Below are 25,396 nucleotides of genomic sequence, written 5' to 3'. Positions count from 1 at the left end.
AGTTTGTAAAACAAAGAAAGCATGTGCCAAATGCATTTAAAGGTAAGATAGCACTGAATGTCTGATTCATATTTCATCCAGCAAGTGCTGACTTTGTGGCCATACCAAGAAGGATGACCTCACGATGACACGACCTAGCAAATGGGCTTTTTAATAATTTATTAAAACTATCGCATTCTAAACAGCTCTTGGAAGGCCATGTTAAGGTACCATTGGGGCAACCTAGAAGACTAGTGTAGAACTGCTGAGCCATTGGACCAAGACCACAACAACAGATCTTTCCAGGAGTGACAGTCAAAGGGCATAAGAAGCGCTCTTTAGGGGATGAAATGGATGGAAGGGAGGATAAGGAAGAAGGTGGGAATTGTGAAGATGCTTAAGCTGAGGCATATGAAAGAAATAGTGAACAGAATGAGACTGGTGAATATTAATAAAGGATAATGAGATTGAGAAGGTAACCAATTCAATAAATCTCATCCATAAGTTGTTTCCTAATATTCATTTTCTTTCACATGAGGTAGGACTATGAAATTAACTCATAAAATTATTTTCTCTGTGCAGACACACTGCTTAGCGTGATACTGTCTCACATTCAGAATCATTTTCCATTAGGGTACATTACACTTCAGTGCATTGTGAAAACGTTGCTAGTATTGCAAATTATTACAGTGAAAAAATTGATCTACTAAAGAAAATTCTTATTCTTGTCTCAATTCTCGAACATCTTCTAAGTTCTCCTCTCAATCCTGTCCCAAACTGAAAATATAATTCCTCCACATGCCTACCTGAGAGGGAGAGAACACGTGATACACTCTCCCATACATAAACAAAACTGTTTCATGTGTCAGCATGCTCACAGAGGTGAAGGAACATTAGTATTTTTTAATAATTTTCTTTTCCTTCCTTCCATTCAACTTACTGGCACTATACTATAAGCAGGAAGGTCATGGGTTCAAGTCCTGATGAGATGGATTTTTTCAATTCACCTAATCCTTCTAGCTGCACTATGGCCCTGGGGTTCACTCAGCCTCTAACAGAAATGAGAACCAGGAACCTTCATGGGAGGTAAAGCGCGGCCGGCGCATAAGGCTGACAACCTTGCCGCCATCTGTGAGCCAATTGTCTAGATAATGTGGGACCCTCAACGTCTCACAACCCTGTGGTCATTCACAGTCTGGTACAGGGATAGCTTTACCTTTTACCATTCAACTTCACTCACTCACTCACTCACTCACTCATGGCCCTTCTTGAGAAGCTGCCAACTGTGCAGCTACTCATGAATTTCCCAGCATTTTATAGAACCTGAAGGTTCATTACCATGTTCACAAGAGCCCTCCACTGGTCCCTATCCTGAGCCAGATCAATCCAATCCATACCATCCCATCCTATCTCTCTAAGATCAATTTTAATATTGTCCACCCACCTATGCCTTGGTCTTCCCAGTCATCTCTTTCCTTCTGGCTTTCCCACCAATATCCTATATGCATTCCTCTTCTCCCACATTCGTGCTACATGCCCTGCCCACCTCATCCTCCTTGATTTGAGCATTTCAATTACACTTGGAAAAGAGTACAATTTATGAAGCTCCTCATTATACTATTAAACTCACTAACATGATTTATTACATATCACAATGCCCAACATGTCTGCTTTCAGCAGTCATCAGTGTTCTTTACTCCTGCAGGCTGGTGTAACAGAAGAAGCAGAAACCAGTCCTGCTGCAAAAATGTTATAAAACTGTCACTGCAACTGCTGTCCACTTCTTGGGTACATAACATTTCTTCAGTCACTTGTGGTAACTGCATTAAGTAATACAAAATAGAATATACCTGTATGTTGGGTATGCAGTATTGATTTTAATGCCAAATCTATGTATTCTTTTATTGTTTATCTTCAGCACAAAGCAACACATTCCATTTCATGGCATACACAGTTATCCCCAATCTTTTACTTACAAAGCAGAATGCCATCACAAATTGGATGATCAACAATTCAAAATGTTTTACATGTGATTGCTTTCTGACGAGTGCACTTTGATGTTAGGATTACCTTCACAAATTTATTATATCTTAAACTCATAAATGAACTCGAGGAAGCTCTTTACTGATGCAAACGAACCAATGCTGCCAACTTTCACATACCATAATTCTTTTTTAAGTGCCTCACCTTCACACCAAATTAAATCATGAAACAAATGACTAGTTTTGCTTGCGATCACTGGCAATCTTTGCAAGAAGTTTGTTGCCACAAAGAAAGGTTACAACTCCAATTCCTAATAAGTACTTGATTGTCTGGAACATGTTCAACTGTAGCCAGAATACTCCAAAGAGGAGAAAGATACCTGCAAAAGAAAACGTTTTCAGTATACTCTACACTGAACTGAGAACTCAAAGTCAAACCTTATTACATATAGGAAAAATATTTCAATATAACTTTGCTACTCTGAAAACCTCATTGGCCTTGATGTTAATTTATTATAGATACAATTTATTGTTACAAAAATATCAATGTTCTAGAAGTAATTTATTGTATTTTGTTAAATAATCACCATACCATTATAGATACAAAGTCTAAAACTGTTACTGAAAAAAATCTTGTACCAGTCAAAAGAGGAAGAATATATTCTAATATAGAACATGGAAAACTTGACACCATATAATATAAACATAAACGTTCATCTGATGCTCCCACTGTTTTTGTTAATTAAAAATAATTCACATCCTGAAAGCACTGAAATTCTTTCTTTCCATACCCTTTAACCAGAACTCAGCCTGCACTTCCTGAATGTTAGAATCACCTTTCAGATTTTTCATTTCAACACAAAAATTCTGTGTAGTTTTGCATTCATATTGATATCCACTAGCACAGAAAGTTATACAGCCTTTTGGAACTTCCTGTGGAACAGTAGTGCAGAGCACATACAAGTAATCGCTATGTAAGAGCAGTGGAAAACTGCTACAGTCAACTGTCAATTATACAGAGTAATGAAGGATATAAGATGCACAAATAAATGAAAACCATGGATAATCCAGAATATTTTCTTTCATATTCTTACAGCATACTGCAAATTACTTAAACATTTTTACATAATAGATTCATATAATTGTCTTTTATTCTCACAAGGAGGCAATGTTCGTCCATATTTTCAATCATCCACTGACCCATACAACCCAGCTTAGTAGTACCAACACACTAGAGTGTCACAACTAAATGATTATTGTTTCTTTCTCCTCCTCTTGGCCTCCCTACTCCTTTCTTCATCTCTGTTCTGTGTCCACTGATAATATCTGCATTGGTCATGTCCTGGAAGCATGACTTTGTAACCATTTAGCAAGGTTTTCTCCAACATTATCAACCCAATTTGCCAACAGTTTATACATAAATTGTAAACAATTTCTCTTACCTCCAAGTCCCAGATGAAAGCCTAGAGCACTGAGAGAAAGCGGAAAATTGGATATGTTAACTCCCAGTTTGGCCCACTGAAATCAAAAGTATTATTCTCATTTTCTCTTTACAATAGTACAAATAAATGGAAAAAAAAACCCGTCTGTATGCCTTAGGACTGCACCATAATGATGCAGAAATTAAGATCCAAACATTTTGGACAACAGTTGCATAATAAATAGCAAAGTATAAGTTAGCTTTATGGGCGTACAGGAGGTCAGATGGGACGGTGTGACAGTTAACCAGCAGACCATTACACATTTTTCTATGGAAATGGGAATGAGAAATGTGAATTAGGGACAGGATTAGCTGTACATAAGAGAATCATATCAGCGGTTAAGATGGTATAGTTTGTTAGTGACAGGAAGTTGTGTGTTCACTTCCGAACAGAGGATAAACCTGATGATATGAAGGAGAGCTTCTATGAGGAAGTAGAATGTGTATTCGATATAAGCACCATATGCAAATTTTGTTCAAAAATTTCAATACCAAAGCAGGCTGAGAAGATATATCCAAACCAGCAATTGGGAATGAGAGTTTACAAGAAATTACTAACAATAATGGAGTCAGGGTAGCAAACTTTGCCTAATCCAAAAATTTAATTATCAAGAGTACAATGTTCCCACATCATAACATCAGACAAAAATGTTACTCTACTAGAAAATGAACCATAATAATTTGCAAATAACCCAAGTCCTATTCCTTTTTGGTGGGTAATATTTTTCCGTTACATCAGTAAAGTAAAATGTGGCAGTCCTTAGGGGCAGTAGGCTGGCTTGGCTGAATAAGGTGATAGTATCTAAGGTGGATGTGAACTACTGTGCTGAAGCCTTGAAAACACTGAGGGAAAATGTGGTGAAGAGTGCCCCTACAATACAAGGTGATATACCATTGTAAGCTAACCTTCCACCCAAAGGTGGAGTTGTGGGGGGTGACAGATTTCTCTGCAGCAGCCAAAATCTCCCAGGGGCTCTAACAAATGTCCACTACGGGTGAGACTTTTCTCTTGGTGGAAGTGAGAAACATGAAAATTGAGAAGTAAAATTGGAGTACTAGCTGAAGAAGTGGCCAAGAAGAGGAACAATCTTCTTACGGAACTTAAAGCTTGGCTGAAACTCAATTGTGGGTCTAGCCAGAACAGTGGAGGAGGATCTGATGACCCTGCCAACAAATCACAGAAGTGGGCTAGTTTTCCCATCATAAGTATCCTGGGGGAGGAAATATTCCTCTTGCACCAGATGCCTGTTACTAGGTCTCCTGCTGCTATGGGAATGGCCAAATCTTTCAGAGGCCCATTGAAGGGAACACTGAAATACATCTCCTGAGGAGAAGGGGTAACCCAACTATCGGGAAGAGTAAATGGAAAGCCTAGAGGAGGAAGCAGAGGTGCCAGTATGGATTGGTTATGGTTCCAGCTAACACCAATGGTGAGGGCTCTGCTATCCCTGGATGTAGTACGAGTGGCTTGGAGGGTCCATGCTGTCAGTGTGACAAGGCTAATTGGAGTGAACAGTCTGACAATCAAGAAGAAGAACCATGCACACTAGAAGATGAGGCAGGAGCTGGAGCACTGGATGGTGTTTGATCACAGATCTAGCTGGTACTGCTGCAAAGACAGAGGGTGGCTGCAGGGTCCCCACTGCATAAGCTTTGGGCAGGGGGCAGTTCTCTCACTGCTTCAAAGGATTTCTGTGTTGGATCATGGATAAACAGATACATCAGGGGATATGGTGAGGGTCCATTGAGGGCACGACTGTAAGAGATAATTTGATAGAGGGAAATAATTTGACTATCAAAAAAGGTAACTGGACAGGCTAGTGAAGTAGGCCAGTTCTCTAAAAAACTGAGATCTTGGCTGAAGCTAAGGTATGGGTCCAGCTGGGAATAGCGGTGGAGGATCAACTGTTTCTGTCAGTGAATGACAGTGGGTGGCTACGGAAATCCGACTGTCAGCAATCCAAGAGAAAGTCTTCCTCTGGCACTGGAAGGCTCAGTTTTAGGCCTTGTTGCTGATAAAAAGCAGCCACCAGCTCTCAGATGCTTTCATAAGGGGCACATAATGTTAAGACCGAATGAAGTCTCTTGATGGATGTAGACAGCCTACCAAGAAGAAGACATGTGTAACCACAAGAAAATGCCAGTTCTGAGGGGAACTAAGGCTCAGATGGGACTAGCAGTGAGAGCTCTCGTGTTCCAGTCGATGAATGGCATGGGGCATTTGGGATATCACACTGCCAGCAATCCAAAAGATAACACTGTATCAGCACCCACCTTAGTCGGACATGGATTTATGGCCTTTGGTTTTGCATGGGTAAAGCCAATAGATATTAAGATAGTGTTAATCTAGAGGGGTGTGACTATAGCAAAAGTTCAGGTTCTTAAAGAGGTCATCCATTCAACAGCAATATCACTGAAGATGTATCCTGCAGTATAATATTCATACAGTTTCACAAAAACTGGCCAAATATCTACAATATTGTTTGAAGTTGAATCCAAAGACAGACAGACATACTCGTACATCTGGTTACTAGGGTTCCTTCAGAACTCTAAAAGTGAGTGGAAAGGTTTGAGTAACATTCATTTGTTTCAAACACTTACCAAAACAAACAGCATGAGAAAGGGCACAAGGACAAGACCTGTGAACAAATTTGACACAAGAGCTGGAGGACGGCGTTCAGGTTCCCGGAATAAGTGCTGAAATGAAAAGGCAATTCCTTATTCATCAGTATACAAGGTTACTATCACTAGTTTACACAGCTCCCAGAGACTTTCTACTATGAATTTTTTACATAAATTAATCACTTAAGATATTATAGCCATAGCAAGAGGTAATGGGCAAAAATGTTATATAAAAGTGATGGAAGTCCATCTCACTTTAACCCGTTGCCGTGGTTCGTCGTGTATGTCTCGTCAGGGATTTAAATCGTCTGGGGGGGTTCGACGTGTATGTTTCGTTCAGCTGCACACCTATGTTATAACGCCCATAATAATTGATGGTTTTGCTGTAGATTGTTAGATTTTTCGCTGGCCTGTTGTCAGTAGAACAGAGTATAAATAAGACACGACTTTATCTGTGCCAAGTCATCGTTACATATGCCTGTCTTGCAGCAAAGTTCCTGTGGTTCTGGCGAGCGGTTTCTAGCTGTACTCTTATGAAGGCGTGTTTACTTTGCTTTGAAGATATAAACAGAAGAGACGTGATGTTTACTGTTGTATATGATATCATATTACCCTGAGCTGGCCACATTGACACACTCAACTGAAATTCTTAGAATAGGGTTGTCCAGTAATTTATTCTCGCATTATCCATTGATTTCGCACAGTACAAAGGCCCAGTTCTGAGAAAAACGCCACAATTTAAGGCAGAACACTGTGGTCACCCCCTGAGACGATACGGATGTGTGTGGGGGAGGGAAAAGTACTCATTATCGCTCCAGTTGACGCCATTTTATCGTACTGACCTTGGTGGTCGTTTCGAGGGATGACCATAACTATTTTTTTTGAGCCAGCTAAGCTCTGCTTTCTTCCTCTATATACCAGCCAGTTCTTATAATAAATTCATGAATTCTGTGGTCACCCCTACGACATCTGGGGAGCCGAAAAGGTTGGAATCTGAAACGCAGAAGCACCAAACCCTTCTTATGATAACACAAAGGTTGAATTTACTGCAGCTAATCTGTCAAAATATACGACTCACGGAGGGACATTTCCACTTGTATTCCCCCCACGGGGAAGAAGACCGCACAGAAGTGTGGTTAGAAAAAAAAAAGCAAAAGTAAAGATACGCAGTATTGGTGTGGTGGGATGTGAGCGAGCGCTGTGTTTAGACTAATGCTTCAAGGCGTCACCTGCTTACATAGCCGAGATACCGGGTGTTCATATTATAAGGCAAGGTTATAAAACCATCTTTTAAGATCATTTTAGTGAAAGTTTCATCCTTCAAAGCGTACCATTCACAGCTCAAATACTAAACAACCTGCTTCCATTGAAGATATAAAGGGGGTTCATATTATAAGGTAAGGTTATAAAACCACCTTTTAAGATCATTTTAGTGAAAGTTTCATGTTCCTATCTCATAGAATTTAAGAACAATGATGAATAAATAATTTTCGAGCAAAATTTAAATGGCCGGCTGAATATATTACCGCAGGAGCCGCGGCCGCGGAATTTAAATGACCACGTCAAAGGGTTAAGCAATCATGATACAAATCATGTGTTACAGAGTAACATCATATGTACTACCTTGTACCATCCCTTCCTTTCTGCTGTATACCCTACCTTCATCCCCTTTCTCCTCCCTTGACCTGGCCCCTTGCACCCGCCATGCTGGCACTGACTTTTCCCCAGTGGTTGGACATGCATCATTCCTGGAACCTATAAATTTAATTTTGCCTGTTTGGCTTCAGAATTGTGAACCAACATGTGAGCCGCCCTGTTCTGTACTGTTCTTCTGTTTTGTATTATTATTATTACTGTTATTATATTCACTAACTTTACCTCTTTATTATCTTGTGTTCTTTATTTAACAAACCTTTATGTGGCACAGAATTGGTATACTGTACTATACAATTTGTCTTCAAGTAAAAAACATACTGAAAACTTGAAGCTGCAAACCTTTATCTCTGGTTTTGGTGCATACAGGTACTGGTCCTTTGATGAGCTTGGTACAGGAACACTGTCAGAAAATTTGAGAACTACATCTGCAACTATCCAAGAAAAGGAATTGGATAGTACAGCATCACCCACAATGAGCTCCATGGAATACAATCCAGACAAATAACCAAATTCAGATGCTTTGCTTCCAACATCCTGCAAAGAAAATGTCAGTTCCAGAAATTTAATCTTAATAACTGTAAGTTACACATCTTGTTATTCAACACACCATCTCCAAATCTTCTAATCACATGGCATCCTGGTTGAGTCCCTGCTCTGCATTAAAGTTGCATGACAGTATAACAATATGATTCTTACTTGATTTTATAAAATGTTGTAAAATTCTACTACAGCTTGCTTATGATTTTCAACTGGTGTATAGACCTCAGGCAAAAGTTCCTAAGTTAAGGCATTACTCTGTAAATCCCTCCCCACCCCCACTCCCATATGTATTATTATCGCATCATATTATTCTTCAACCTTTTAACTGTCTCTTAGTTTCTGAAGCATCCCATATACTGGGTGTTTCTAAAAGAATGGTGGGGTTTCAGATACGTATATAGTTCGTATTTCTTACCGTGTACAATCATAACATGCGTCAATCGGAAGCTTAACTGTCCAAATTTTATGTGCATCCATCAAAGTGCTTCTATGTGTGCACCTTTCGTTACCCGGCACCCATCAATGCGACAGTCGAATTCCTGCCACACCAGCTGCAGCATTTCAGATGTGATTGTCTCCAAAGCATGATTGATTGGTTCGGAGATCCTGGAGCGATTGGGGCAATGGGGGTACATAAACCACGTCCTTCACGTACCCCCACAAGAAGAAATCACATGGAGTTATGCCCGGGGACCTGGGTGGCCACTGGAGAAAGGGGGTATCTTCACCTGCAGCACGTCCAATCCATCGTTTGCCTAACTGTTGGAAATGGAACTAGGAAAGAGTGTGATATACAAAATGAAAATTTGAGAGCCATGTTATGAATCCGTATACGTTTTGCTTTTCATCAGCAAAAACTGACGGAGATATACGGCAATGAAATCCCACCATTCTTTTAGGAACACCCTGTATTTATCCACTTTCCTTTCATTTCTGTAATTTCTCTTCACCACCAAGCCCTCAAGCATTCCAGATAGGTACAATTTATCTTGAATTCACAAATTTTTGTCCTCATTTTTGTATTTGTTGTCATAAATGTATCTATCCTGCTTCCTTTGCTGAAGTTATGAATAACCAACCTTCTTGCTATAGTATCCGTCAACAATATATGGCAATAGTGGCATATATCAAATGAAATGCTTGGATTGCCCATTGAAATACATTGGTCAAACTGGAAGGACGTTTAAGAAGATATAAGGAACACATTCAAGCCATTAAGAGTAACTGTAGCAAATTCAGATATTCGAACCACATATTAAATACGGGACACTCATATTGCAAAACAATGGACACTATGAACGTCATAAGAATTGGAAGGAAAAGCAGACATTTGAATACACTAGAAAGATATCACATCTACAAAATATACTAAAAGCAGTCTACATATGAATGAAGTATACACAGAAACACAAAACCCAATACTTCTAACAGTGTATGAACTTGATGATAGATAGCACTAGATGTACTACATAGAATAATATAGAAGCAGGAGCAACTCTACTGTGTTCAGTATACTGGAAGACCACAACAGGAACACTAGCACAAGAAAACATGACAATAAATTGTAAGTACACATACTGTAATATTTGATATATAAAACATAATGAAAACCATGACAGTGTATACCAGTCATTCATGTTATATATTACAGTATTAATGGCCGCAAAATAGCTGCAAAAATACAACTAGCATGAACTAAACTTTGACATGCATGAATGGAGCATGGAGAGCAAGTACAGTGCAGTGGTCTCCCCATAAAGTAGAATATACCTGATGATGGCCCATGTGAGGCTGACACATGTAATGAAAAACTAAAAAACTAAAAAAAATACATGTAAAATTAAGACAGTTCAACAAATTTTGACATCACTTTCAGTGCATAAAGTTTTATACCTGTAGTGTCCTACGGACATTTTAATGATTTTAACAATCATAGTATCAAAATACATTTTAAGTGAATGACATATCCTTAATGCCTTTTATATTGTTGTATTGTTGATGGATACTATAGCAAAAACGATGACACCTCAATACAATGGGATGCTAAAATATAATATGAATAACCAAGTTCTTTACATGAAGAGATTACCCACTCCTTCATATATTTTCACTAAAACTGAAATTTAAAAAAGAGAGGATTACAAATTCAACCACATGCATTACTTACAATGTCAAATTTGTATATCTTTGCAGAGTCAGGTTCAGCAACAAAGATGATCTCCTGATTGGTAACAAGATTGTGAAGTTTCACAAATGCTTGGTGAACTGTCATCACTTTCCCTGTGCTCTTGTCCTTAAGGGCAAATTTCATGATCAACTTCTGAAGGGAATCTGCTTCCACTGGAGTTGTAAGCTTATCTGGATATGAAACCCTACAGACAAGAAATATGATTTTAACTTTATTCATTCTGGTCCGTCACATCAGTTAATTATTATAAAATGAATTGTCAACACCGTCCAGTGTGACTCAGTATTATTTATATAGTGCTTTTACATGTTTCAGTCGGTTGTTTCCTTAGCGTGTTGTTATTGCCTTCTGAAGATGGTCACAACTGGCTGAAACATGTAAAGGCACTATATAAATATATACTGGGTCACACTGGACGGTGTTGTCAATTCATTTTATAATGATTTTAGTTATGTTACAGCCATATGTAAGACTGGTGGTCATTATAAATACTCTCATGTGATAAGTGGGGTGGGATTCAGATTGGTAATCTAATTTACTGAACACTTACAGATTGTAGCTACAAGTAACTACAACAGTTTCAAGGATCAAGTTCCTCTGCTCCAGGACTCATGTCCTCGCAGGCTGGCAGCCATCTCACACCAACCTCCTACTCTTCTAACTCCACTGTCTCAAGAATGGTTCCGTTATCTGATTTGTCCTCATGACAGACCCCACAGAAAGCAAGACTTCCAACAGTTCTCCTGTTGTTGCAAAATGTCATTATTAATGCAGAGATGTGTTTATTGCACCAGTGCCTAGCAATGGGTGATGTATTTGGTGACCCAGCATGGTGTGTTCCACTGTTGCACGTAAGTGTGGCTGCAGTACCATAACATCCACGGGGTCACTGCTTTCACAGAGCCATTCCCAGGCAACAGCTGTCTCTGCTGGCTTCACAATTCCGGCTCTCAGTTGACATGTGACAATGTAACACTGTAGTTTATTTAATGATACTTTCCCATATTCACAGGTTATTAAGTGTCAAATATGAATAAGAAATATGGAAATGGAAGAAAATTTCTCAGAGACAAATACTGAAATAATTTTAAGAGACATGAATGCATTTAAAGAAATCTATACCAATGACCATAGAGCAACAGTTCTAAAAGTGAATTTTAATCAAATAAAATGTTTTAGCACTGAATCTTCATTACACTGAGAGGCGCTTAGTTCAAATCTTGGCTGGGTTACTGGTTAACCTAACTCAGATTTCTCATAGTCTTCCTCAGTATCCTCCGACATGCTGAATTTCTATTATTTAAAGAAATTCACCATTGTTAAGACAGTCTACCCACAGAGGTTATGATAGGGAAGTCTCTCAGAACGTGGTTAATTGGGAGAGAGGCACAACTTAACATTAAAACAGTCTGTAGGAAAATGTGCTGTGAAAATTCTAACTGGCACTGAATTGTCTGAAAACTGTACAACAGCCAACTCTTCCAGTTCTCATTATTTGTATGTCCCATGTCCATGCATCAAAGGGTGAAACAGCAGCAGATTATTCAAATGCCAGAATACAAATTTGTTAGCTTTGTCAGTGTTTTACACATAGATATATGTTATGTGAACACTCACTCAGTGTTTAGAAACACAATAAAGCACCCACTCTTAGTCAGGGCATGAAGCTGACCACTCACCTCCTAGAAAATGTAGATCTATATACCCAATCCCCCATACGCCTTCACGGCAATGTCCTTAATTAGCTAAGAACAGGGACAACTTTTGCCCACTCTTCCAGAATCTCAGCAAAATAGGACCGACATTACTGGTAAAATCACCAGGATCAAAGTGTGAACTGATAGAAAACTAAATACTTACTTGGCTAGTTTAGCTTGTGTAGTCTGATCAGCATCAACTGTTCCAACCTCCACATTCTCCACACCAACAGCACACATAACTTTCACAGTAAGAGAAGCGCCCACATTACCAACAAGTCTTGGATCTGGTTTGGCCAATGCAGCACTCACAGAAAGCTTATATAATCCGCGTTCTGGTTTTGTCTCCATAAGGTTCACAGAATACACAGTCCTGCAAACATACTGACATGCTGAAACACTTTCACAATGGTTTATCACTTATCACTAATTCAGAAGTAAATATAGAAGTCTCACAGTCATTCTGTTTTATATTACATAATAAATATAATAAAATACTGTCCAAGGAAATATTTTTAAAATAACAAAATATTGGTTATAGATGGATATATGCTCGAAGACACAAAAGGAAAGGTGCGAAAGAAATGAAAACTCTGAAGTCTTAGCTTGAAATATACAATGAGACAAAATTGAAATATTAATTACATGACAAACTTCATGTATATAATACAGCTGAAGAGATTAATGGATGTAGGAAGAGGTGGAAGGAACATGTAGATAGAATAGGTGCTGACAGGTGGAGAAAGATAGCATGAAATTACAGAAGTACAGACTGATGATTACCAAAAAGATCAAGGGATGTAGCGCAAAACCTTCATTCTGAATGTCTCTTTATACTTTAAACGGGGGTTTTGAAAACTAGAAGCCTAAAATGACTATTTAGGTTCATTAAATCAACAATAGGGCAACAAACTTGTTTATTTAACAAAATAAAAGAAACTGGCAGCAGAAATGACATAGCTATATACCCACATAAAGGAAACATGATAGTTCACTTTTACAACACTAATTTCTCAAACTGCATTTTAAAAAGAGGACTATATTACATAAACTGAATCTCCAAACATTTCCAAACAAGAGTTCTGTCTTCTGTGATATAACACCATGTACTCTGTTGAAAGTCAACTAACAAAGCAGACAATATAAATCACAATAAAGAATTAGAGTTATAAAATCTAAATCACACAACAGGGATCTGCAGTTAAACCTGGCAAGAGAATCTGCTGTCACATCTCAATAAGAGGCAAGCTGTTTTAAAAGATGAAAGGCCTACATTTTATCACATCACAGTACATCAGCTAACAGATTATCATGTCTTGTAGCAGTAAAAATATAAAAATAATGCAAGCATTCCCACCCAGATGGGCAGTCAGCTTCATCTGACATGTACAACAGATAAGGGGGAATCCCCTCTCAAATTGTGTCAGTGGCTGCACACTAGCCTTATCAACTGGAAATTAAACCAAGTACTGTCACATGGTCTGAAGATAGCAAATGCCTGCCAAACTGTGGGAACCAGCCGCTATGTCTTCATCCCTATCCTCCCCCATATCTGTCTCTACACTTGCTACATTGCGTATATCCTTCTTACTCGACAAAGTTGCTGTCGTGATTGTAATGACCTGATTTTCTGGAACTTTCTTCCAGTCTTTTCATATTGTCACCTATTTTAGGGTTGTAACTTTTAATGAATCCAATGATCTGAACCACCAACTTGACACAAAATGTCACATGTATGCGTGACGAAATTAAGGGGTTCTAGATTGCATGATCAGATTTATTAGCATTTTAGCTACAAGTTCTCTTATCATACATATTACAGCATTATCACTGATTCACACAATTTACAGTTCACCGCTGCACAAGTACTAGGATTCTGTTTCCACTAGTTTTCTCCTAGCGATGAATATCAACACAGAAACTAGCACTTCAAATCCCTATGAAGTCTTCTTGTCTTCAATCACTTTGTACTCCTTTGTCCTAATCTGTATTTAACTAACCTTCACAAATCACTAGAGAAATGCTCCATTCTCATTCTTGTACACTCAAGCTTTCTGCACAAATCTAATCTACAACAGGTCTTCGTTACACAGAAAATACAGGTCATGTGATTCCTAGCCAGCGAGTTCATTGGCGTGCTGACTGTTGCCTAGCAACAAGTTATAACATTCATCCACTGAGATACATCTTTCACTGTTGCATGTTGGAACATGTTTACCATGAAACCTAGAAACACTCTGAGCAAATCTGTTACAGTATATTTGTCCATCATCCACATTCCTGTTAAAAGTGGTGACACTAAACCCAGCTCTGCTGAAGCAGTATGCTCAGTCAGATTTCAACGAACTCCTCTCTGCTGCCACAAGGTGGACAGCCTATAAAACATTTAGTTTCTGTTCTTGTTTTCTCTGCAATGTAGCTAGTCTTCTATACCAGAACTTTTCTGTATTTGGTCTTCACGCAGCTGATGATGCCTAAGTCCTAGCAGACCTCATCTTTGCAACAAATCCTTTAGGTCAATAATTTATATCTTCACTGTAACGTGCAGGGTATTCGAGAAAATACGGCAAATAATGTATTGCGTGGCAAAGAAAGGATTAGTACAGAATGCTTACATGAAAAAACTGGCAATTTTGATGTGGAAACATTTTGCTTCTTTATACAGACTGAATAATTTGGAATAATTCAGGCCTCCATTATACACATCAGTGACAAAATATCCCTTCACCATTTTCCCAACACCTATATGATCCTACTCATTTTCTTTTGGCCAGAGATTGCATCTTCTGCTATTTTAACATTTGCCATAAATAATATCTTTACGCAGTCCATACCAAAGTCTGCAAAACATTATTATTAACTATTATTAACAATTATTAACTACTGTGGGAACCTCAGCATCTCACAACCCTATAGATCTCCACGGCCTGTTACAGGGATACCTTTACTTTTTTTGATACTGATATTTCAGGCCCACTGTCACTCACTTAATGAACAAAATACATAAAAACCTGATTAATTTAAATGACAGGACAGCAACAATAACGCACTTGAATAAAGGTCATGAGGAAGGTTACAAATGCTGCCAAACTATGGCCTTCATTCCCATGAGGATAAATAAAAGTTTTCAATGTTAAATGGTATCTATAATATTAAGCAACTTGCCTGTCACCAGAAGTGGATTCAAACTTCTTCTTGGAAAGCACTACAACCTCATCTCCTACTCTTGTGGCACTCTCTGCAGTCACAGTCAGAGGATCAGCACTGAGGGGCTGACCCAAGAGGTCACTGACACGCACTGACACACGGGGTTGTTCCAGTGATACAGCTGCTGGGCTGGCAAGTGTGATTGCCACTGGTAGGTGGAACTGTTAAGATAAACAATACAGATTTCAACAGAACGCATAAAACCAAGTACTTATGCATGTACACAAAAGCTCTACACATACTTTAAGCAGAATTCAAAAAGCCCCCTTTCTATTGAAGAGATTTCAAGTCTTAGTTCTAACGTTCCTCAAATTAGGTTTTCATTTCAATTTCAGTTTCACTGATCCCAAGTTCATAATCTTAGTCTTAAGATTTCATCCATTTAAGATTTTTCTCAGTTTGAATCCACTGCTTCCTAAGACACATGAAATAGGGATTTCACTATACAGTATGCCCTCCTCATATAACTCATTCCGCATGGATCTGGACATACCACAGCGTCTATCATATTCCCCCTTATAATTACATGCTTCATATCGTACAAATTTCTGCAAAATGTTTTAGTTACAGCATAAGATAGTACTGCAACAATCCTTGTTGTATGTGCAGGTAAAGTAAAATAAATTAAATTAAAGTTCTCCCCGCCCTTAACGGATTAAGCCCCATGTTATGAAGGGGGGGGGGGGAGAAGAGGTATAGCTCCTCCACTCCTAAACCTGGCACTACACTGGACACTGTGGAGAACAGAAAAATTTCTTGCCCCTGTTGGGAAATAAACCCCAGCCATCCAGCCCAAGCCCACTGTTATATCGACTGAGCTAGCAGGCAAAGAGGGTAAGGTCCACAGTCCACTATGAAGAGGCCATACGTGTCTGGTTTCTCTAAACCTGGGACTATTTTGTCCAATGGCAACATTTGACCTGCTTGAAAACACTAACTTGTTGAGTTAGTGGACAGGCCAAGTCCCAGAAGCTACCACATTCTATTGTCACATATTTACCGTTGAAAACAACAATAATTGGTTCTGAATTGGATGATTGGATCTACTGGCCCCTTCTTTTACAATAACTCTTAATTACAATCAATTACAACAGCCCATAATCAATGACTCCTACAACTCACTCCATTCCTTACTGGGCTACGACTGTCTTCTCTTCTAGTCTTTTTCCTACTGTGACTGACTTGGTTCTGATTTATGAATGACTTATGAATCATGAAGGACAAATGACGAACCGAGAATGAATACGTTCTTATTTGCGTGGCCACTTTTAGAGTCTAGCGGTAACCATGAAAAATGTTTGTTGCTTGTCTGTTGACACAGAAACACCTTCTGTACCAAGTCAGTCTCCAGGAATCCACTTCTCCATAGCAATATGTGTTCGCAGCAATGTTCTGGTTTTCAACAGTTTACAACTTCCAGTTTGTATCCATGGAAACCTTTGTCCAACACCAAGGGTCAGTCTGTTCAAGAATCATATCTCCATGACAATGTATTTGCCAATTTGTTTCCTATAAACACCTACATGTCACAATATTAACAACAATTAAGGAGTATACTATAGTAATGATGACCAAAAGAAAGTATTATATAACTGAACAAAAATACAAAATTATCAACTTAAAAATGGTACATCAAAGGCTACTTTCTTCCATCAGCATGGAATTACTGAGGGAACAGCTGGATAAAAGACAAAGATACTGCAGTCATGTGTAGAGCCCACAGAGTCCATGCATTGCAAAGAACGAAAAATGGATTTTGTGAGAGCAATCACACAGATCAATGTTTGTACAAGTGGTCCTTACAAAAGCATGGAGAAAGGGTGTGCCTATAAATGCAGTAATTTTAAAATTTCAAGAAGTTCATTTTTAACAACCGCTCAGTGGAGATGAGACAATGACAACTTCTGAAGGGTGGCTTCTGAGGTGGAGGGTTCAACAGGGGATATGTCAAATTAACACTGAAAGTAAATCTGCAACTGGTGACAGTGCAGCACCTGAAACTATACATGCTGCAAATGGCGATGGTGAGAACACTGATGAACATTTGTACAACTGTGACAAAACAGTACTGCACTAGAAACTTCTTGCAAACATATCGTCATATCTTTGAAAAAGCACCCAGCAAAGTGGGTATGAAAATTAACAAAGTAAAAGTGATTTTATTGCTGTGTTCCAATACAACAATCACAAACTGAAACCACTGTGCAGTAGTAAAAGTTGAAGTCCTCATTTATTTCATACAATATATTTCTGTCTACAAGGCAACTTATTACTGTCCTCTTTCCTTCTCTCTAAGTGGCTTTGTAAACAGAAATACATTGTATGAAGTAAATGACATATTAATGCAACAGGATGCTTAAATACAACATTATTGAAATCTTCATTGTTTCAAGCATGTGAACATGAAGTCTTGGCTTGTGATCTTTATAAACAGTTCCAGCGCTTGTACGGTATGCAACATTTTTACCTCCTGGTCTTAAAGTGAATTAGTGTCATCAGTAAGATATCATCTGCATTTTAACTCATTTAAAAAGGAATTAAAATCTTTTTTTGCTGAAACATTCCTTTTATTCTGTAGATGAATTTATGTCTTTTGATTCATCAACTGTGTAAATGTAATATGTAGCTGATTAATTTGTTGTATTTGTGTAAAGACAATGAAATTAATGGTAACTAGATCTAGATAATATTATTCAGATGACAAACCCCCTATATTAGGGTGGTACAGTGTATACTGTAAAGATATGCAAGAGAATTAGATGTAAAACTGACAATTTCCCTATCCAAATGGTTGTAAGACCTGTATGTATGGATTGTTGAATGATAATAAAATGAAATAAAATGAAATGAGGAAAAGGTTTCTTACTGTTGGACCACTGTCCAGTCCATCCTTCTGTTGTGTCCTAATACTGAAAGATTACAACCATGATTCTGCCAAAGAATACCACTTCACCGATTCAGCTAACGGACCTGAGAGATCATTCAACTCTTCAAGTAACCACTTTTGAATATCCATGGACCAATTATTTTCTTTATCAAATGCAACAATTACAATTGTGATAAATTTTGCTAGATAAAATGGACAATACCTTATTGTTTGTGAGTGTATGCACAACTTCCAATAGGCTGTAAGCTCCTTTCGCTGTTTGAACAGAACGGCGGCTCAGAAAGTAATTGGCAAACTTGACTGCCTGGTCACCAGTGATTGGTGGAGGTTTCTTCACTGTGTCAGCCAATTTGTATGCTCCACTCACTAACAATGCTGCAAAATAAAAGAAAATTATCAACTAAAATCTTAAATATATTCAAAATTTAAAAACAAAAAATTGTGTGCAATGAAGTGAATAAGAACAAATTTTATAAAGACAAATAATGTTCTAATATTCTGGAGATGATTTTCAGGACTGTAAACACTGTGTTTTGGGCAAGTTTATTACTGAAGTGAATTAATATATGTTGTATTTATTCAAGTATCAGTAAATCCATATCCCCAAACTTCAGTCACAGAAAAATTGTTTCTTTATAGTTCTGATATTCTCAAAGGTTTCTCAGTCCTTTCTCCACCATGACATACGACGTTCAACAACATTTACTACTAAATATACTGCGTTTCTTCTAAAAGTGACAAGTAGCATCCTTGCATTTCCTGCTGTAATGTGAGAGATAATGTTCAGTAACACTACATACCATTCATCTGCAGGTTGTGCTCACTTTCAGAGCAACAGTGCAATGCTGTCATGAAATGAGTAACCATGAGAGGGTGAACTGGACTACAAACATCAATACTACTACAAGTAGCACTAAGAACAGTGGGTCCTTTGTACTAATGTTGAAATAAATTTTAATTTCTGATGAAGTATTTTGTTTTCTTCAAAATGAAAATATCACTCCTTATTTTTGAGATGCCAAGAAAACCTGCAGTGTACTGCAATTTTGAAGAATGAGCACTAACAGGATTCCCCCACAGCCCCAGAAAAAAATTCTAAGATACTGAACCAGAGATGCTTGGAAAGATGGGAAGTGTAACCATTTAGAATTATAGGCATATAGTGGAACCTCGCTTAATGAGCAAAATTCGTTCCAGAATCTTACTCGTAATGCAAGACAATTTTTCCCATATAAATTAATGTAAAAATGTAAAATACGATAATGTGTTCCATGTCGAAAAAAATACTCAAAAAATTTTATGTATAACGTTTATTCAAAGAAAATTATATATACATTGTTAAGGAGCATGAATCATCATCACCTTTTCTTCTATGCGGAATGAACCAACCTGGAATGCGAATTCAATTTGCAGAAAAAACGTCTGTAAATGATTGATACAATTTCTGGTATAAAATACAAGAAAACTACAAAGCATACCTATGTATAACCAGTACTGGCAGAAAGTCAAATTCCCAGAGATTTTCAGGAATGGTGACTCCCACAGAGAAGAGCTTTTGCATAACTGGGTATGCGAAAACAAATTCATGCACCAGTGCTCAGTAGGCCTTCAGAAAATGGTTCGTATTGATCCACCTCCTTGAGCACAAAAGTGGTTTGACAACTTTGAAAATCAGGGATTTGTTTGTAAGAAGAAAAACAATAGTCATACTTGTGTGAGTGAAGAGGCTGTATTACAGGTGGAGGCCAATTTCAATCGAAGCCCAAGGCAATCTGTGCGAAAGGGATGCCGTGAGTTACCGTTACCATACCACTGGACTGGGAGAGCTGGAGCTGCAGATGAAGAGTGGATGAAGTGGCCTCCTCACTCTCCCAATCTCACTCCATGTTACTTCCTTCTGTGGGGTTATGTAAAGGAACAAGTGTTTGTGCCACCTCTACCACTGGATATTGAGGAACTGAAGTTGAGAATTACTGCAGCTATCGAGAAAATTGGCAGGAATATAGTAGAAAGAGTATGGGATGAGCTGGATTAGACTGGACATTTGTTGGGTTATGAATGGAGCTCACATTGAGCACCTTTAGGGCATGTAAAACTTTCATAGTTTGTCATTCAAGACATTAGTTACAACTGTATAGCTTTAATACTAACACCACTCTTTTCCAATTCACCTTTGTAATATCAGCTTGGTAAGAATGGTGCTATCCCTGCTATAACTGCTTAAACTAGCTGGATCAGTTTGCACGATACTCAGGATAGCGATGCCAAATTAGCCAATAAATGGGGAGTTAATTCACCTTGATGTTGATTCACTTATATTGTTCTCAAAACCACACTATTTAATTTATTGTATGTTAATGCTTATAATAACAATTTCTTATCTGAACTGATAATCCAGGTCACGGAATCTAATTAGGAAACCAGGCTTCAGTGTGTGTGGAGATCACGTCTGTACATTTCAGATGGTCCAGAACAAAGTGAGAAGCTTGGGAATGGCTTGTACGTACATTCCCATGTTGGGGATTAAATATTTGAGTCCTCCATCTCCTGTAGGGAAGTCTGAAAGAGGCAACTATCTCATAACGATCCTTGAGTGTTTCCCAGTTACACACAATTATAACGAGTTTTTGACCTGGCCCTTCCACTGACCTTTGTAGGTGTGTCTGATTTCCTATACCTGAGCTAAACTGACGACTGCTCATAACTGTCAGAACTCAGATTTCTTTGTCCTGCCAGAATTCAGGAATTTCCACATTAACACTATACTGCATGTCCAGGACGATGGAATGATATTACAGATTACAATAAAGTTCAGTAAATATTGAAATATAAGATTTTGGTTTTAAAATACCAACAATCAATTATAAATAAAGTTCCCAGTCATTTTTAATCACTCAATTGAAAAGGGCTAAGATGATCAGCATCAATATTTACCTTGGTGAAACAAATTACAAGTGTATCAATCATTTATGGACACCTGTATATACCTGTGATACTAAGTCCTCCTTCAAACTGCAAGAAGCGGCTGTCTACTTCATCCGCTTGTACTATAGCATCCTCAATGCGGTCAAATGCAAAGGTTCCATCTGTGCCCAACTGAGCAGCAATGTGAAATGAATATCCAAGGCTGAAAAAAAGCAGTTTAAAAATCATACAAGATGCTCAAAGTCACAAATGATTAAAGAAATCTTCATACAGGTGCTAGTGTTGCCTTCTCTGTCCATTTGACAATGTATGTTAACTACAGATGTTACAAAGTGTTGAATAAGAAATCACATAACTGACGAGAGTAACTAGGGAGGATGAGAGAGCACTGGTTTATATATGTCAAGTGCTCACAAACCAAAGAGAGAAATGAGTGGATAACTATATCACAGAGGAATTCTAGCTGGATGGTTCATTTATAGGTTATTTAAATATGCTGTATCAACTGCAAAGATTACACAGGGTCAAACAAGTAACACCAGGATGATTAAAGATTGTGAATCGTGAGTTCATGGTATTTAAATATGATTTATCAAATGCAGAGGTTAATTCATGCCACATGAAAAATTATACAGTGCTCAAGAACTGTAAATCAGAAAGGACATGGTAGACATTGATCATGATCAATTTTAACATACTGTAATGTGTTATATGTCGTTCATAGCTCAGCAATGAAACAATGGAAATTGTTGAGACCGTTGCGCAGGAATATCAGTAGCAATGAGTGTTCATTGTGTAACAATGCTTGGTAAACATCCCTCCCTGCCAGGATGTGACGTCACACAACAGGGGAGTCCATGCAGCGAATGTTGCTAGGCAATCGGTAATCATGTTTTCTGTGTGGTCAGTGCGAAACCTACAAAGCACTCGTTAGTGTTGAGGAAGATACAGGTAGTGAATTACGAGTAGTTGAAATGTAGCAGCCGCCACAGTGAGTGAAGTTTGTAAGTAACTATAGAAGAAGTAATGGGGACAATGAAATTGTGAACTGTGCAAGTGTGGATAAAAGTGTGCAATAAATTCACTAGATCCAAGACCAGCGTAGAAGTTATTTGTCGCGTCACACAGCAACACCTGACAATACCATCCCACATTACATCTGGAAACTGAGGGCAGTCACAAAAAGTCTAACAGTATAGCCAGACCTTCCTTAAAGAAAGCTGAGTGGCTGATTCACTTGTATGTAAAATAAAATCGCTGTAAAAACTACAGAGGTTATTCAAAGTCAGTGAGGTGGGGGAGATGATTATGTACAATGAGCTGGAAGAGATAATACAGGAAGCAGTATTTTATGTGGCATTATCCTGGCTTGCTTGGAGTGAGAAGAAAATTGTCCAAAATCAATCAGAACAGCCAATGTTTGCAATATAATACTTACTTGAGCAAACTGTCATCCTTTTTCAGAGCTGCCTGCAAAGTTTTTATCAGCTTGGCAGCTTCACCTTTCTTCTGCCCCACATTAGTGAGAGCTTGAACAGCATAAAATAGGTCAGGCACTGTTGATGTCTCCCGCTCCAACACATCTCCAAGACTCTACAAACATGATTTTGCTTCATAATTTTCATTAAGTCTCAGCTGTGAACTGAAATACAATTTGAGAACTTTATATGCTGAAACAGATGAATCTGTCATGATCTGCATGGAAGAAAGATGAACTGTGAGGACTGAGAGGCAGAGACGGAGGGAAATTAATATGTGTCTCTCCCTTTCTCCCCCCCCCCCAGTTCCCAAACTATCAACAGCATTTAGATGTATTATTTGCAGAATTCAAGTTCCTCAGAGTTTCACCGGAGTTCGAAATGGTGCACTGTTGGCAGCGAATGGCAAAAGGAGGATTCTCCAGGCATCTAAACTGCTAGAAAATGTTAACAGCACCATGGCTAACAGATGTGACTATTCTGTACCTATACTAATGTAAGTGGAGCAAATGAGAAACAGAACTGTTCAACAGCAGAGGAACAGAGCAGTTCAATATTCACATTCTGTGCCACGGCACATTTAGTTGGCTCTTTTCTGCAATATGGAGTCAATATATTTGAGCTTCATTAACATGAAACCAGATGACACAATCTGTGTTTTATTATTCTTGCTAAACCCAAAACAAACATACTGCAAATTAAATTAAAATAAATTAAATGAACACAAACTATACTCGTATGTTACCAAATTCTGATTCTTCATAAATTTAAAAACAAGAAGTTCTGGGAAGAACTAATTACCTACTTTCTTCTGATATGACACAGATCGCATAGAAAACGTGACCAACTGCTGCAGGCAATGTCTTCTCTGTGATCTGCCACAAAGCTATATAAAAAGGCCACTTTCAGGCTTTCAGAAATTCAAGTGAGAGTTGTTAAGACAGTAAAATATATGTGTGAATCCCGTGGGACTCGCAACCAAGAATGATTGTGCTGGTGAGGGCCAGCAGCAATTTGCCCAACCCTTCTGGGATTGAGGGGGGGCGGGTTTCCACAAACACCAAGGTTATCTCATAAGACTCTTTTTGTTTCTTCAAAATAAGGGAAGTAGGTTAAAAAAATGTGGCAAAATAAGACTGATAGACTGATAAAAATCACAACCAAATTCAGGATGGCTGATATCCTGGTCAAGATTTGAAGTGGGCACTGTCCAAATACGAGTCAGAAGCATTATCACTCCAGCCAACTTGCTAAATTTATCATCCGTAACATACTGCTTTACACTAACCTTAACAATGTTGGAAACAGGTAGGGATCCACACACTGCCACAGACTTCCAAGCACTGGTCACATAATACAGCAATTCTGGTGTACCAGTACCACTTCCAATACTTTCAAGGAGGAATTTACATACTTCCTGAAATTCAATTAAAATAAATATAAAATTCCTCAGAAGTAAACATAAAGTTATCCTCGTGGTTAATTAATGAAACACCAAACCATGAAGACATATGGGGAATGAAAGTACAATTTTCTTAAATTTAATTAATTTTCAACCACTCACTGACAAATACTCCCTCTTCTGCTATGCAATCATCTAACACAACATGCACAGTATAGTATGGGAGAGGTTCTTACTTGTTGTTTTGGGACTGCTTCTCCAAGAAGTTTATAACCTAGGACGGCATAATGAACAGAAGGTATGTCCTGAAGATTCCAAGCAACACTCAACACTTGTTTTAATCGCATTCTATCGGCAACCGACAAGTACGATGCCGTCGTTGTAGCACCATCACTGACACATACTAGTGCTCCGGTCAGCATTACAAACAATACTCCAACTAAAAACAAGCAATTATCTCCAGCGTATTACTTTCTAGCGCAGAAGAGGTTAAACACTAAAATGTTAGCTAATCTTGAAAAATATGCATTTAACACTTCGTGCTCATTCTAGAGTCCTTAAGAATATAAATCAATATTCAACCTTCACACACAAAGAAGCCAAGAATTCATAACTTACCTATTTTCATTTTCTACGGAGCGCTAAATCGCCGGGCCACGTTTCCTCACAAACAGCAGCAACGACAGCGGACAGACAACGGTAGCAGAGGGTTAGGTCAAGCTCAAGCTGTAAGTCAAGGATTCTAATCTGCTTAGGTGTGTTGGCAAAGCTGATATGCCAATGACACCAACATCAAATAAATCAAAACTTAAACATTTTTGCGTAAAAAGTACAAACATAGTAGTAAATTTAAAATGATTTTATTTTAAACCTTTTTAATAGTATTATACCCAATAAAATATAGTTGAGAACTGATACTAAAGTACATTAAGGACCATTACGACATCTGCATTAATGTAGCAGATGACCATCACAGCAACATATACGTAGAAGGCTGCCACACTTATGCTGGATCTCTTCTCGTTTCAGTTCTCTGCAAATTTCAAAGTAGTTGAATAAATGTGAGGTACACATTATACTTACCTTAGTGTCGGCAAGTTATTGACATATTATATATTCATGTATTCTTCAGAGTGTTTTAAGTAATCCGCAGGCGTTGTAAAGACGATTAAACCCACGTCATTTAAGATATTTAACTTTGAAGTCAACTGTATAAAAACATTTACATTTGCTTATGTTTAATGTGACATAATGCACTTGGAAACTTGCGCTCAATAACCAAAGGGAGGATTACTGGCTGCACTGTTACCATAGGAAGTCAACTGTATACAAACTTTTTCATATGTTTAATAT

The 25,396-nt window shown here is 38.2% G+C and overlaps 1 protein-coding gene across 1 annotated transcript; it reads right to left on the bottom strand.

Annotated features, from left to right (window-relative positions):
• Positions 1 to 1,867: 1,867 nt before the first annotated feature.
• LOC111868259 (dolichyl-diphosphooligosaccharide--protein glycosyltransferase subunit 2) lies at positions 1,868 to 24,768 on the bottom strand. Its single transcript, XM_023858744.2, has 13 exons — positions 24,662 to 24,768; positions 24,280 to 24,482; positions 23,930 to 24,058; positions 22,602 to 22,756; positions 21,226 to 21,365; positions 18,441 to 18,613; positions 15,310 to 15,512; positions 12,308 to 12,517; positions 10,427 to 10,631; positions 8,059 to 8,253; positions 6,043 to 6,138; positions 3,404 to 3,479; positions 1,868 to 2,341 (listed from the first exon to the last, which is right to left on the bottom strand). Exons 1-13 carry the CDS (start codon positions 24,669 to 24,671, stop codon positions 2,199 to 2,201), a joined length of 1,938 nt encoding a protein of 645 aa, XP_023714512.1. The 5' UTR covers positions 24,672 to 24,768; the 3' UTR covers positions 1,868 to 2,198.
• Between the last annotated feature and the right edge of the window lie 628 nt (positions 24,769 to 25,396).

This window comes from Cryptotermes secundus, unplaced genomic scaffold (genome assembly GCF_002891405.2).
Source record: "Cryptotermes secundus unplaced genomic scaffold, Csec_1.0 scaffold721, whole genome shotgun sequence".
Classification (NCBI taxonomy): domain Eukaryota; kingdom Metazoa; phylum Arthropoda; class Insecta; order Blattodea; family Kalotermitidae; genus Cryptotermes; species Cryptotermes secundus.
Note: the sequence above shows the minus strand (reverse complement) of the source record. Positions and strands in the feature narration are given on the sequence as shown.

What these genes read in the sequence shown, in the direction of transcription:
- LOC111868259 (XM_023858744.2), bottom strand. An exon ending in AAGCAGTCCCAAAACAACAA is followed by an intron (nt 24,059 to 24,279) that starts GTAAGAACCTCT and finishes ATTGAATTTCAG; the next exon opens with GAAGTATGTAAATTCCTCCT. An exon ending in AAGGATGACAGTTTGCTCAA is followed by an intron (nt 21,366 to 22,601) that starts GTAAGTATTATA and finishes GCTTTTTTTCAG; the next exon opens with CCTTGGATATTCATTTCACA.